This window comes from Zalophus californianus, chromosome 10, assembly GCF_009762305.2.
Source record: "Zalophus californianus isolate mZalCal1 chromosome 10, mZalCal1.pri.v2, whole genome shotgun sequence".
Lineage (NCBI taxonomy): Eukaryota > Metazoa > Chordata > Mammalia > Carnivora > Otariidae > Zalophus > Zalophus californianus.
The window spans coordinates 32,343,307-32,358,030 of record NC_045604.1 but is presented as its reverse complement, the minus strand read 5'-3'; the positions used below and the strand labels follow the sequence as shown (position 1 = coordinate 32,358,030).

At 33.0% G+C, this 14,724-nt stretch overlaps 1 protein-coding gene across 6 annotated transcripts in view; it reads right to left on the bottom strand.

The window, feature by feature from the left end:
* Nucleotides 1–14,724, bottom strand: part of DENND1B (DENN domain containing 1B) — a 271,874-nt gene that overhangs the window by 148,070 nt on the left and 109,080 nt on the right. For 4 of the 6 annotated variants that reach the window (XM_027611195.2, XM_027611198.2, XM_027611197.2 and 1 more), the window contains 2 exons: nt 13,231–13,300; nt 1,777–1,857 (listed from right to left, as the gene is read on the bottom strand). In XM_027611195.2, coding sequence (XP_027466996.1) covers nt 1,777–1,857; nt 13,231–13,300 — 151 coding nt within the window. The remainder of the gene's footprint in view (nt 1–1,776; nt 1,858–13,230; nt 13,301–14,724) is intronic. The other 2 variants (XM_027611199.2, XM_027611200.2) reach the window with 1 other exon arrangement.

Genomic DNA, 14,724 nt, shown 5'->3' with positions numbered 1-14,724 from the left:
TATATATACAACTCCTTCAAAGAATGACACTTATTTTTGATAATCTGGAGCTTTTCTTTGTTCCTAATATTTTTCCTTTGCCTTTCTACTTCATTCCACTAACCATTAACCTGGCATTCCTCTGGGTTTAGTGACCTACAAATCTGAGTTTCTCCTTAACTGTTCCCTAATTCTTTCACTGGATCTGCTTTCTTCTTCTATGCAGTTTATTCGGGCAATTAGACGTTGGCCTCTGCTTTATTCTCTCTATATTCTGTCCTTTAAATAACTCAAGTATTCCTACAACTATTTCTGCAGATGACTACTATCTCTGGGTTAAAAATTCCAGGTTATCCTTAGCTTTCCAGTCTACAATCTCCAAATGACTATTAAATATTTCCACTTTGGCAGTGTGCAACAAAAGAGGGTGCAGACATAAAGGTGTGGAGATCACAGGGAAAAAAGAACACTTTATGATGTTAACAACACAGGAAAAGTTTCACAAAGGTGGGAAGTGAGCTAGTTCTAGACTAAAGATGGACTGAATACAAAGAGGCTTTAGTAAAAAAGGAAGGTGTACAAATGAGAAAGCACGATGTTCATTCAAGAAGATGAACAGAACAATGCGACCAGAGTAGGAAATCAATCAAGGAAAAAAAAGTGAGACATTAAAATGAAAAGGTAGACTGAAGCTAAGTAGTGTGTGGTCATGAAAGCCTGGTGGAAAGTTTGGACAAATTTTACAGAAAACGGGGAGCTTTTAGATTTCAGCAAGAAACTTTATATAGTTTAAGGAAGTTTAATCTGACAGACTTTTGTAAAAGAATTAGAAAGAGAGACTCTAAAGTAAGAACTATTTAAAGTGCTAAGCGTCTGAACCAGGTTGCTGACAGTAAAAATAGAAAGAACAGAATAATGTCAGAGAAGACTATTAAGCAAAATTACAGGAAAAATTTAGGTAAGAAGAAAGTTATTACCAAACAAAGAATATAATGAAAATAACAATTTCTTTATCGTGCAAAAAAGCAAAAGACCTATGAATACGATTACATACACTTCAATTTACTTTTTCTTTCAATTTCTCTTGCATCATTATATATTTTTCTTCCTTATAAGTTGCACCATTTACCACTATATTGGAAGAACTAAAATGAATATAAATAAATTTTAATATTTTTTGATATGCTGAATATTAATGAAAATATCCACATTTGTGTTCATTAACTTTGAACATTTACAGAATCTCCCAAAATACTAATGTGCTCATTAAAAGTTTCAGCAGTAAGTAATCTACACCACCACAGGCTTACTGTTTGACAAACTTCGATCATATTTTCAGTGTTTGGTGTTTATAAGAGAGGATGGATTGCAGTGTGGGAAAAGAAGAAACTTTTCACTCACAATTTTTATCATATGGTTAGTTATATGCTATACTTTCAATTCTTATTTATGTACTGTTTTCATTTTCTGAAGGTTATTGTGTGTGTGTATGTGTGTCTGTATTTCCGTATTATGGACAGAGTTCACCACCTGAAAATCAATATTCCTCACAAAATATTCTCATATTTGGTTACTTCTAGTGTAAAATATAAAAAACCTGTGATTTAAGAACTACAAAAATATACATCTAATATACATTATGATAGTTGAAGCATGGCAAAAAGTCCCAATATCATCAGACAGTAATGTTCTTATGAGCACTGACGTTTCCCTGGTGGCAGAGTTTCTTAAAGGTGCATGTGTTCTTAAATGAGAAAGTGCTATGACAAAAACATCAATTAAAAGTTGAATACTTACCACACTCAAACTGACAGGAGTGTTTGCCTTTGGTACTGGGTGGCTATAGAGTGACTTGAGAGTTTCATTCAAATCATTTTCCTAGAGTAAAATTAAAAAGTACATTTTATAAATGAATTATATACAAAGCAATATAATTAAAACTACTTGATAAATCATGCACTGTGCCTTTTCATATTAGACATGTTTTACACAACTGCTTTCCACAAGAATGTTTCAAATAACTGAAATTGAAATATTTAAATTTAATAAATACGGAAAAGATAATCAAATATCTTTATACGGAAAGCATAATAGCAATATTTCCATTTAGTTTAAATCTGTATTTGGCAAAACTTCATTACTATAAAATAACACTGATGCTAGCTATAGAGGAGATCACTTAAATCATTAAATCCAAGAACAATGGGATTGAATAAAAATAATACAACTTTTTATCAGATCACTGAATGCTTCCATTTTCCATTTTAATTTTAAAATCTTAAACCTAATTTTTAAGGAATAGATACAATTTAGTATGATCACTGTACTAAGATACAGTGTACAGGTTATTCTAAATAGTTCTTTTCTAAACAGCTTTCAGTCACTACTTGACCAACAATAAATGGGATTAAATAAAATATATAACACATCCACTTCCTAGGATATGTATAATAATAATGTACCTTGATATGCACACCACTTTTTCTAAATTATGCATATAAACCCAGTAATAAATATATGAAGGTAGCTTTTTATATACGTGATTTTTATATTCTCTTAAAATGTTTAGGTGGGGACATATATCAAAAGAAATGGCAATTGCTCAATAAAGGTAATAATTAATTTTAAGGAATTTGGATATGAGGCACATAACTTCCCACAATTTGTCTTATAAATTAACTAACAAACCTTAATAATTCCAATTTCTATAACTGTCTGCAAAGTGTGCACTCAAAACTGCTTATTTGGAATTCTCTTTAGAATGATGAAAAGACTATAGAATTTATCTCTTGACCATTTAGGCAATGAAATATAGCCACAGAATATTCTGGATGATATTAATGCTCTGTCTATACAAATTTCCTACAGCTACATAAGGTTTCTTAAAGTCTAGCTTTTAAAATTTCTTTATACTTGCCTGATGTTGATCAGGTAAGGATAACTTCAATTATAAAATATAAATATCAATCTATATAGCCTGTGGCACTGGATTAAAGATAAAAAGAAAAAATATTACAATTATAGATTTACTTCTGGTTTTTTAATTAATACTGTGAACCTACAATATATATTCCTCTAATTAGGAACATAAATGTAGTCTCTCTTATTCCCTTTTCAGAAAACTAAAATTATAAGGATTTGCTCACAGTATTTTCTTTTATATATCCCAGCATTATTGATGGTCTCAGAGAAAATGACATATGGTAGATATATAAGCATTAATTTAACAATAAGTTTCTAAAAGTAAAATATTCAAAATTTGGATGACTAATAGAATTAATGCTAGTTCCACATGTATACTCACAAAAACAAAGAACAAGAAATAATCACAAAGTAGAATTCTGGTTTTAAGTTTCCATTACTATAATTAAATACATTTCCAGTTATTTTCCTAGGAAAATGACCGTATAGCTTCAACACAAAATTGTTCAAGTGTAAAATGACCTTCTAATGAGTATTTCACAGAATTAAGTACATCAAGTGTAGAGGGGGAAATATTTACACAAACACGCACAAAAACACCTGAACTTTTGACAAACACCAAAACCTTGCTATTATAATATAAAATCTGATTGTCAAATTAGGAGATTGCTCAGAAGAAGTGTAAAAGGAGTATCTTAATTCAATAATAATACATTTAAATTCTATTTAATTAAAAGCATCTGGAGTAGTATGTGTGCTGAATTCAGGTTTTGTTTTGTTTTTTAAAGATATTTACTTTGAATCTCAAAAGATGAGTGTTCTATCAGTAATCATGAGTGAGTGACATAATCTTGAAAGACAACTATGTAGGATTATGTTCTGGAAAATTTGAGTGGTTCAAAATAATTGGATAGTACATTATGTGTAGGAAAGAAGAAGCAGATTAGCCAGGAAAGAGTATAAGAAACCAGATCATGGAGCTTCTTATATGTCAGGCTGCATACAAGTTTAGATTTTATTCTAAGAGAAGAAAAGGAAGCTATGAGAAGACTGTAAGCAGTGGAATGATATAATCAGGTTTCAGAAAGAACATTCTTAAAGATCAAAATATAGTGGTACTTATAGCTATGAGTATGTATGAAATGCTCATAAATGTATAGAAAGAAGAGAAAACTAAGAATATAAAATAAGAACATCAAAGTTTTAGGTATAGAAAGGAGAAAAGACCACAGAAAGACTTAGTATACGGTTAGAAACAAAGGAAAAACAATGTCAGGCCAATCCAGAAAACTATAATCTCAAGAGTAATAAAGTATCAAATGAAAATTTATTTTTTTAAAGTATTTATTTATTTATTTATTTAAGAGAGAGAGAACATGTAAAGCAGAGGGAGGGGCAAAGGGGAAGGAGAGGGAGGAGGGGAAAGACCCTCAAGCACACTCCTCACTGAGCATGAAGTCCAACATGGGGATCAATCTCAAGACCCGGAGATCATGACCTAAGCTGAAACCATGAGTCAACACTTAACCAACTGAGCCACCCAGGTGCACCTTGAATGAGAATTTAAAAAGATAACAAAAGGATGGAAAATACACCCTGAATTTAAAAATTAGAAAATCACAGGTAATCATTAAAAATTTTTTAAAAACTTTTATTTGAATTAAATTATATCAAATAGCACAGCTCATATCTTAGTAAATTAGTTCTTGTAAAAAACATCAAACAATAATTAAGGGGAAAATTGTACAAAATCCTAGAGAAGTTGATTAATTCAAAAGCACACTTCAGCATTTTCATTTTTATTTTTAAGAAAAAAAAAAGATAAAGACCTAAATGTAAGAGCTAAAACTAAAATTCTTAGAAGAAAACATATGGGAAAAGCATCATGACATTGAATTTGTAATTTCTTGACATTACACTGAAAGCATAAGCAACAAAAGAAAAAAGACATATTGGGACCTCATGAAAATTAGAAACTTTTGTGGATCAAAGGACATAATCAACAAAGTAAAAAGGCAACCTATGGAATTGAAGAAAATATCTACAAATCATATATCTAATAAGGGATTAATATCTAAATATATAAAGAACTCCTGCTACTCAACAAAACATGCTTAAAAATGGACAGAGAACTTGAACAGATATTTTTCCAAAAAAGAAAATTAAATGACCAATAAGCACATGGATACACTCTATCACAATTCATTAAAGAAATACAAATCAAAACCACAATGATATACCACTTCATACCCATTAGAATGGCTATTATAAAGACAAAACAAGGAGGCATTTCAAGAGGGCAGAGTAAGTCCTGGTTTCACCTCCTCCTATGGACACAGCAAATCTACAGCTACATATGAAATAATTCCCTCAGAAAAATACCTAAAAACTAGCTAAATAGCTCCTGCACAACAAAGTATAAAAGAACCACACTGAGAAATGTAGAAGAGACAGAGATAGATCTCATTCAAAATCCCATCCACCATGTGGTGACCAACAATCAGGAGGGATCTCAAGGAGTTTCTCCCTGATAAGCAAGGGGCTTGTGACACATACCAGGCACCTCAACTCTTTAGACCTGCACCAGAGAGATGAGTGCCCCAAATGTCTGGCTTTGAAAACCAAGAGGGCTTACATCGAGGAGAACAAAGAGTTGCAGGGAATAGAGCTTCTACTCTACTCTTAAATAACTAATGCAGACCCACCTGCCTCAGGACCAAGCACAAAAGCAGCAGTATGAAGAGCACCTGGACCTACATGAAGGAGATTCATTTGCTAATCTTAAAGCATCTGCCAGAGGAGGAGGGGCTTATTCAAACTCTCTCCAGATTAGAGGTGCTGGTGGGTGTCATTTTTGCTTTCTCCCTCTACCTTTCTAGTGGTGGGGACATCCTGGCCCTGTACCATCCCTGCAGCCCCATGAGAGCCGGCAGGAATTCACAGCCTACACAGGGGATGCCCCTTGAACATCTGGCTCTGGTGGCCAGGGAGAATTATGTTTCTGGGCCCCACAGGTCTGAAATAATAGAAGAGAAAGTTATTGGCAGGCTACCACCCCCAGGGCACTACAAACAGCAGAAGGAAACACAGTTTTCCTATTTACTTATCCTGGAGCTTCTATTGAGGGGCACACTTTAGGATTACCACACATCTAGAGGCTATCAATGTACTCTCAGTGAACATAGGCCAGGGGATATCATCTTTGCACTCTTCCTTGGCCTTGCTGCAGCTCACCAGTACCTCCCTGAAAGGAGTTCATACACTTGTGTGAAGCCACACTTTTTGCCACTGTCACCAAGAGTATGTCTCCAGACTGTTCTGAAGACCAGCAGTCTTTCTGACTACTGTCCTGCAAAACTATTTATTCACATACCTTTGAAGCTGCTGCCTGAGGGTCTAGCTTGCAACCATCCTGAAACTAGGGGCTGATAGATCCCTCCCTCTGGAACATTCAGAGAATGTGGCACTATCTCAACAACTAGGAGCTATCAATAATAAATCAGGCTGCTTAGACAATCACAAAGGTTCAAGAGACAACCAAGAGCTAGGGAAGGGTTGTATGATAAGGTTCATCCACACAAGGTCATTCTTTCAAGAATGAGATAGCTATTTCATCTAATGCACAGAATAGAAAGCCAACCAAAATGAGGAAACAAATATATTCCAAATGAAAGAACAAGATAAAGCTCCAGAAAAAAAAAGCCTAGAAGAAGTGGAGATGAGTAATTTACCTGATAAAGAGCTCAAAGTAATGGTTACTCACTGAAATTAGGAGAACAGTGGATGAACACAGCAAGAATTTCAAAAAGAGGAAATATAAGAAAGTACCAAATAGAAGTCACAGAACAATAACTAAACTGAAAAATACACTAGAGAGGTTCAACAGCACACCATAATCAGTGATCTGGAAGACAGGGCAGTGGAACTCACCCAAACAAATCAGAAAAACAAAAAAAATAATTTTAAAAAAGTAAAGATAGCTTAAAGGACCTGTGGACAATATCAAGCAGAATAACATCTATATTATAGGGGACAGAAAACTTATTTGAAACTTATTTGAAAAAATAATAGCTGAAAACGTCCCTAACGTGGGAAAGAAAACAGATATCCAGACCCAGGAAGCCCAGAGACTTCCAGACAAGATGAACCTAAAGAGATGCATACCAAGAAACATAATTAAAATATCAAAATTTAGAGAATCTGAAAAGCAGCAAGAGAAAAATAACTTGTTACAAAGGAACCCCCATAATGCTATCAGCAGATTTCTCAGCAGGAACTCTGCAGGCCAGAAGAAAATGGCATGACACATTCAAAGTGCTGGGGAAAAACAAACTTCCAGCCAAGAACACTTCACCTGGCAAGGTTATCACTCAAATTAGAAGTAGAGATAAAGAGCTTTCCAGACAAACAAAAGCTAAAGGAATTCAACACCACTAACCTGGCCCTACAAAGAATATTAAAGAGATTTCTCTAATCTGAAAAGAAAGGGTATAATTATTAAGAAAACGGATGACAGTAAAAATCTCATTGGTAAATACATTGTAAAGGTAGTAGATTAAACACTTAGAAAACTACTATGAAGATTAAAAGGCAACAGTAGTGAAAATAACTATAACAACAATAATTAGTTAAGAGATATATAAAATAAAAAGATTTAAAATTGATATCAAAAGCATAAAACATGGGGGCACCAGGGTGGCTCAGTTGGCTAAATGTCTGACTCTTGATTTTGGCTCAGGTCATAATCTCAGAGTCATGAGATCAAGCCCTGAGTCAGGCTTCATGTGCACTGAGTGTGGAGCCTGCTTATGATTCTCTCTCTCTGACCCTCCCCACATGCATTCTCTCTCTCTCACTAAAAAAATTAAAAACTAAAACATGTTTTTATGGGGAGGCGGGTAAAAATTTAGTTTTAAAATGCATTCAAACTTAAGTTGCTATCAACTTAAAATACATATATGTATATAGGCTGTTATATGTAAGCCTCATCATAACCACAGAGCAAAACCCTATAGTAGATTCACAAAAGAAAATGAAAAAGGAATCAAAGTATACAGCAATATAAACCCATCAAATCAACAAGGAAGAAAGCAAGAGAAGACCAAAACAGAGAAGAACTACAAAATAGTCAGAAAACAAACAAAATGGCAATAATTACATAAGTATATATAATTATTTTAAATGTAAATGGAATAAATTCTCCAATCAAGAAGTACAAAGTGGTTAAATAATTAAAGAAAAAAAAAACTAGGCCTATCTATATACTGCCTACAAGACACTCACACCATATGTAATAACACACACAGACTGGAAGTGAAGGAATGGAAAAAGATATTTCATGAAAAAGGAAACCAAAAGAAAGTGTGGTAGCTACACTTAGACAAAATACGCTTTGAAACAAAGAATGTAATAAAAAATAAAGATGGGCATTACATAATGACAAAGGGGTCAATCCAGCAAGAAGATATAACATTTGTAAAGAGAGAAACTGACAGCAGTACAATAATAGCAGGAGACATTAATACCCCAGTTACATCAAAGAACAGATCAGCCAAACAGAAAATCAATAAGGAAACAATGGCCTTAAGAGACACATTAGATCAGATGGGCTACATATAATATATATAATATATAATATATATATTATATTGTATATAATATATATTATACATAATATATAATATACATAATATATATTATATATTATATATAATATACATAAAGAACATTACATCCCCAAACAGCAGAATACACATTCTTTTCAAGTGTACATGAAACAATCTCCAGGATATTTCATATGTTAGGCTACAGAACATGTCTCAATATATTAAAGAAAACCACATCAAACATCTTTTCCAACCAAAATGGTACAAAGCTAGATGTCAATTACAAGAAGAAAACTGGAAAAATCAAATATATGGAGATTAAACAACATACTACTGCATGACCAATGTTCAATGAAGAAATAAAAAAAAAGTAATTAAAAAAATACCTTGAGACAAATGAAAATACAACACACCAAAATCTATAGGATGTAGCAAAATAGTTTTAAAGGTTATAGTGATATAAGCCTACCACATGAAACATGAAATATATCAGGTATACAAACTAACTTTGCACCTAAAAAACCCTAAGAAAACAACAAATGAAGCCCCAACTTAGTAGAAGGGAGGAAATAATAAACATCAGAGCACATATAAATGAAATAGGGACTAAAAAGCGATAGAAAAGATCAGTGAAACTAAGAGTTGGTTCATTAAAAATATAAACAAAATTGACAAACTTTAGCTAGACTTACAAGGAAAAAAAGAAAGCGTTCTCAAATAAATAAAATCAAAACTAAAAGAAGATACAACTCACACCAAAGGAATATATAAATGATCATAAGAGATTACTTAAAACAATTTTATGCCAACAAATTCAACAACTTAGAAGAAATCGATAAATTCCTATAAATTTAAAGTCTTCTAAGACCGAATCATGAAGAAATAGAAAATCTAAATAGACTGTTTACTAGTAAGAAGACTGAATCAGTAATCAAAAAACTCCAACAAACAAAAGTCCAAGACCAGATGGTTACTCATGTGAATTCTACCAAACATTCAAAGAAGATTTAATATCAATCCTCCTTGAACTCCCCAAATAACTGAAAAGGAGGGAATGCTCCCAAACTCATTTTATGAGGTCAACATTACCCTGATACCAACACCAAGCAAAAACAACACAAAAAAGAAAATTACACGCCAATATCCCTGATAAAGAGATGCAAAAATCCTCAACAAAATATAAGTAAATCAAATTTAACAGTACATTAAGAGGATGATCCACCATAATCAAGAGAGATTTATTCTAGGGATGCAAGGATGGTCTAACATCTGCAAATCAATCAATGTGATATACCACATTGACAAAACGAAAGATAAAAATCATATGATCATCTCAATAGATGCAGAAAAAGCATTTAACAAAATTCAACATCCATTTATGACAAAAACTTTCAACAAAGTGGGTACAGACAGAATGTACCTCAATATAATGAAGGCCATATAAGACAAGTCCACAGCTAATATCATACTCAACAGTAAAAAGCTGAAAGCTTTTCCTTTAAGATCAGGACTAAAACAAGTATGCCCACTCTCACCACTTTTATTCAAAATAGTATTGAAAGTCCTAGCCAGACCAAGTAGGCAGGAAAAAGAAATAAGAGACATTCAAGTTGGAAAGGAAGAAGTAAAACTGTCACTATTTGTAGATGCATGATTTTCTATATAGAGAGAAAACCGTAAAGATGCCACCAAAAAAAAAAAAAAAAACCTGTTAGAACTAATAAATTTAGCAAAGTTGCAGGATACAAAATCGATATATAAAAATATGTTGTTTCTACACTAACAGTGAACTATCAGAAAGAGAAATCAAGAAAACAATCCCATTTATAATTGCATCAAAAGAATAAATATATATTTATATAAATATATATTATACCTAGGAAAAATTTTAACCAAGGAGGTATAAGACCTATACATTAAAAACCATAAGACACTGATCAAAGAAATTGAAGAAGACACTATAAGTGGAAAGATAATCTGGTTTTGTGGATTAAAAGACCACATTAAAATATCCACTTTAACCATTTTATCTACAGATTCAATATAATCCCCATCAATGTTCTAATGTCATTTTTCACAGAATTAGAATAAATCATTCAAAAATTTGTATGGAACACAAAAGATCCCATATAGGCAAAGACATCTTGAGAAAGAACAACAAAGCTAAAGGCATCATGCTCCTGATTTCAAACTATATTACCAAGATATAGTAATCAAAACAGTATGCTACTGGCAAAAAAATAGGCAAAAATTAGTGGGAAGGAACAGAGGGCCCACACATACATGGTCATTAATTTATCACAAAGGAGGTAAGAATATGGAAAAAGGACATTCTCTTTAATAAATGGTGTTGGGAAAACTGGACAGTCATATGCAAAAGAATGAAACTAGACCACTATCTTGTACCACACACAAAAATTAACTCAAAATCAGTTAAAGACATGAATATAAGAGCAGAAACTATAAAACTCCTAAAAGAAAACATATGCAGTACGCTCCTTGACATCAGTCTTGGAGATAATTTTTGGAACTGACTTCAGAGTCAATGGCAACAAAAGCAAAAAAAAAAAAAAGAAAAGAAAAGAAAAAAGAAAGTAAGAAAATGAGACTACATCAAACTAAAAAGCACAGTAAAAGAAACCATCAACACTGAATAGAAGATATTTGCAAATCATGTATACAATAAGGGTTTAATATCCAAAATACATAAAGAACTCATACAACTCAATAACAAAAAAATAAACAATGATTTAAAAATGGGCTGAAGATTTGAATAGACATCGTTCCAAAGAACACATACAGATCGCCAATAGCCACGTGAAAAGATGCTCAACATCACTAATCATTAGGGAAATGCAAATCAAAAGCACAATGAGTTATCACCTTACACCTGTCATAATGGTTACTGCAAAAAGGACAAGAAATAACAAGTATAGGCAAGGCTGTGGAGAAAAGGATGTGCGCCCTTGTGCACTACTGCTAAAAATGTAAACTGGTGCAGCCACTATGGAAAACCGTTTGGAGGTTCCTCAAAAAATCAAAACTAGAACTGCTATGTGATCCAGCAACTCCATCTCTGGGTATTTATCTGAAGAACAAATGAACACTAATTTGAAAATATACATGCACCCCTATGTCTAGTGAGGCATGATTTACAATAGCCAAGATATGGAAACAACCTAAGTGTCCATCAATGAATGAATGGATAAAGAGGTAGTGTGTACACACACACACACACACACACACACACACACACACACACACACAGGAACACTATTCAGCCATTAAAAATGAACAAAATCTCTCCATTTGTGACAACATAATTGGACCCTGAGGGCACTTATGCTAAGTGAAATAAGTCAGAGCAAGACAAACACCATATGATTTGACTTACATGTGGAATCTAAAAAACAAAGCAAACAGACAAAATAAAACAAAACAAAATAAAACTCACAGATACAGAGAACAGATTAGATTGATGCTTGTTCGAGTGGAAAAAGTTGGGGGATGGGTGCAATGGGTGAAGGGATCAAGAGGTACAAACTTCCACTTACAACATAAATAAGTGCAGGGCATATAATGTACAGCATGGTGACTATAGTCAATAATATTGTTGCAAATTTGAAAGATACTAAGAAATAAATCTTTTTTTTTAAGATTTTATTTATTTATTTGAGAGAGAGAGAGAGAATGAAAGAGAAAGCACACGAGATGGGGGGAGGGTCTGAGGGAGAAGCAGACTCCCTGCCGAGCAGGGAGCCCGATGCGGGACTCGATCCAGGCACTCCAGGATCATGACCTGAGCCGAAGGCAGTCGCTCAACCAACTGAGCCACCCAGGTGCCCCTAAGAAAGTAAATCTTAAAAGTTCCCATTTCACACACACACAAAATCTGTAACTTTGTGTAGCTGGTAATGACAGATGCTAACTAGAGTTACTGTAATAATATTTCACAATGTACACAAATGTCAAATTATTATGCTGTACACCTGAAATTAATATACTGTATGTAAATAATACTTCAATAAAACAAAAACAAAACAGAAAGTAGCAGGTGTTAGGGAGGATGTAGGGAAATTGGAACCTTGTGTGTTGCTGCTGGGAAAGTAAAATGGTGACACCATGTGAAAAATATTATGGCAGTCCTTCAAAAAGTTAAACATAGAATTACCATATTATTCAGCAATTCCACTTCTGGGTATATACTCAAAAGAACTGAATACAGTGACTCAAACAGATATTTGTACACCCATGTTCCTAACAGCACTGTCCCCAACAGCCCAATTGTTCATCTATAGATGAACAGATCAATAAAATGTGGTGTGCACATATAATGAAATTTTATCCAGCCTTAAAAAAGAAAGAAATTCTAACACCTGCTACAACATGGATGAACCCTGAAAATGTGCTAAGGGAAATAAGCTAGTCACAGAAGAACAAGTATTATATGATTCTACTTACATGAGGTACACAGTCAAATTCATGCAGGCAAAAAATACAATGATTATTGCCAGGGACTCAGGGGAGGAGAAAAGAAAGTTGTTCAGTGGGGCACAGAGTTTCAATTTGGGAAGACAGAAAAGTTCTAGAGATGATGATGCTGATGGTGGCACAGAACAATGTGAATGTGCTTAATGACACAGAGCTGTACACTTCAGGATAGTTAAAATGGTAAATGTGTATTTTACAACATTAGAAAAAATTGGGGAAAAATATAGCTTACCAGTTCCTTAGCCAAGTAATCTGCCAGAGTATTAAGAAGCTTGTAATATACTTCAAACCATGGCAGGTAACTGTAAAAAACAAAAAACAAGAACAGCAACAAAAAAAACAAAAACCTTTAAAAATGTATATGTATATATTATTTATAATCAAGAAAAGAGATGACAAACATTAAATCTGTATTATTTCAAACTTAATCCTGGATGGCAGAGAAGAACTATACCCATGTTCTCCTTACTGTTACAGTAAAATTTTACATATTATTTATTATTAGTTTTCACAACATAATCATGACCCAAAGTTCTATTATAAAAGTTATGCATTACACACTTCTGTTTTGTCTGCAGGAAAATTATTTAATCCTGTATCATGGTATGCATGGTATGAATGTACCAAAAGCATGCACAGAAAAAAGCTAACCACTGTAATAAAATATAACACAAAATAAAAACTAATTTTAAAAAGCTTTCAAAATAAAGATACAATCTTCTTATTAATGATTACTGAAGTGAGTATATAATACAATAGAATTATGTGCCTAATTATTCAATTATTTTGAAACTGATGTTCAAGTAGGATGATAAATTTCAAAGTAAACATCAATATAAATAACAGAAAGCCTATTTTTAAAATTGTAAAAATATATATAACTGAAAATTCATTTTGATTCATTTTACTAGATACAAATATAACTAATTTTTATGAAAGCAAATACTGTCTAAAATTCAATTATACTCAAAAAATCCATACTCTTTATTAACAAATTAAGATATCAGTATATTTAAAATCTATCCAAAGGTTTTTTTTTTAAGATTTTATTTATTTATTTGAGAGAGAGTGAGAGCATGAGAGGGGGGAGGGTCAGAGGGAGAAGCAGACTCCCCACTGAGCAGGGAGCCCGACGTGGGACTCGATCCCGGGACTCCAGGATCATGACCTGAGCCGAAGGCAGTCGCTTAACCAACTGAGCCACCCAGGCACCCTATCCAAAGGTTTGTTTATTAATGTGTATGCTTTTCACATACCACAAAAACACCAGTGTAGTTAAGTATGAACAAATACTCATTTTTTTTCTAAGAATTACTACAACAGGTTACTTTCTAAGAGAAAACAGTGTAATGCTCTTACTACATAACTGTATTTTGACAAGAGTAAATGTATATAACAGATTTAAAATTTAAAAATCAATGAATAGAGCTTAGAAAAACAACATCGTATCTGCATTTTTTCACATAAAGTCTGATTTATTAATGGCTATGAAAGATGCTTTTTGATTCAAGAGTAACCTAAAGTCACAACAGAAGAACAGCTGGGTAAAGCACAGTATCTTTATTCGGCAGAATTGTTATAGAGTTCTTTAAAATAATAATTATAAATACTAAGTAATGATATAAAAGATTCCTGTGATATTTTAAAATATCTACTAACTTCTGGTTAAATCTAGCATATCAAAGACATGCATTTATCTCTATGCCCTTTGGAAACGGCACTAAAA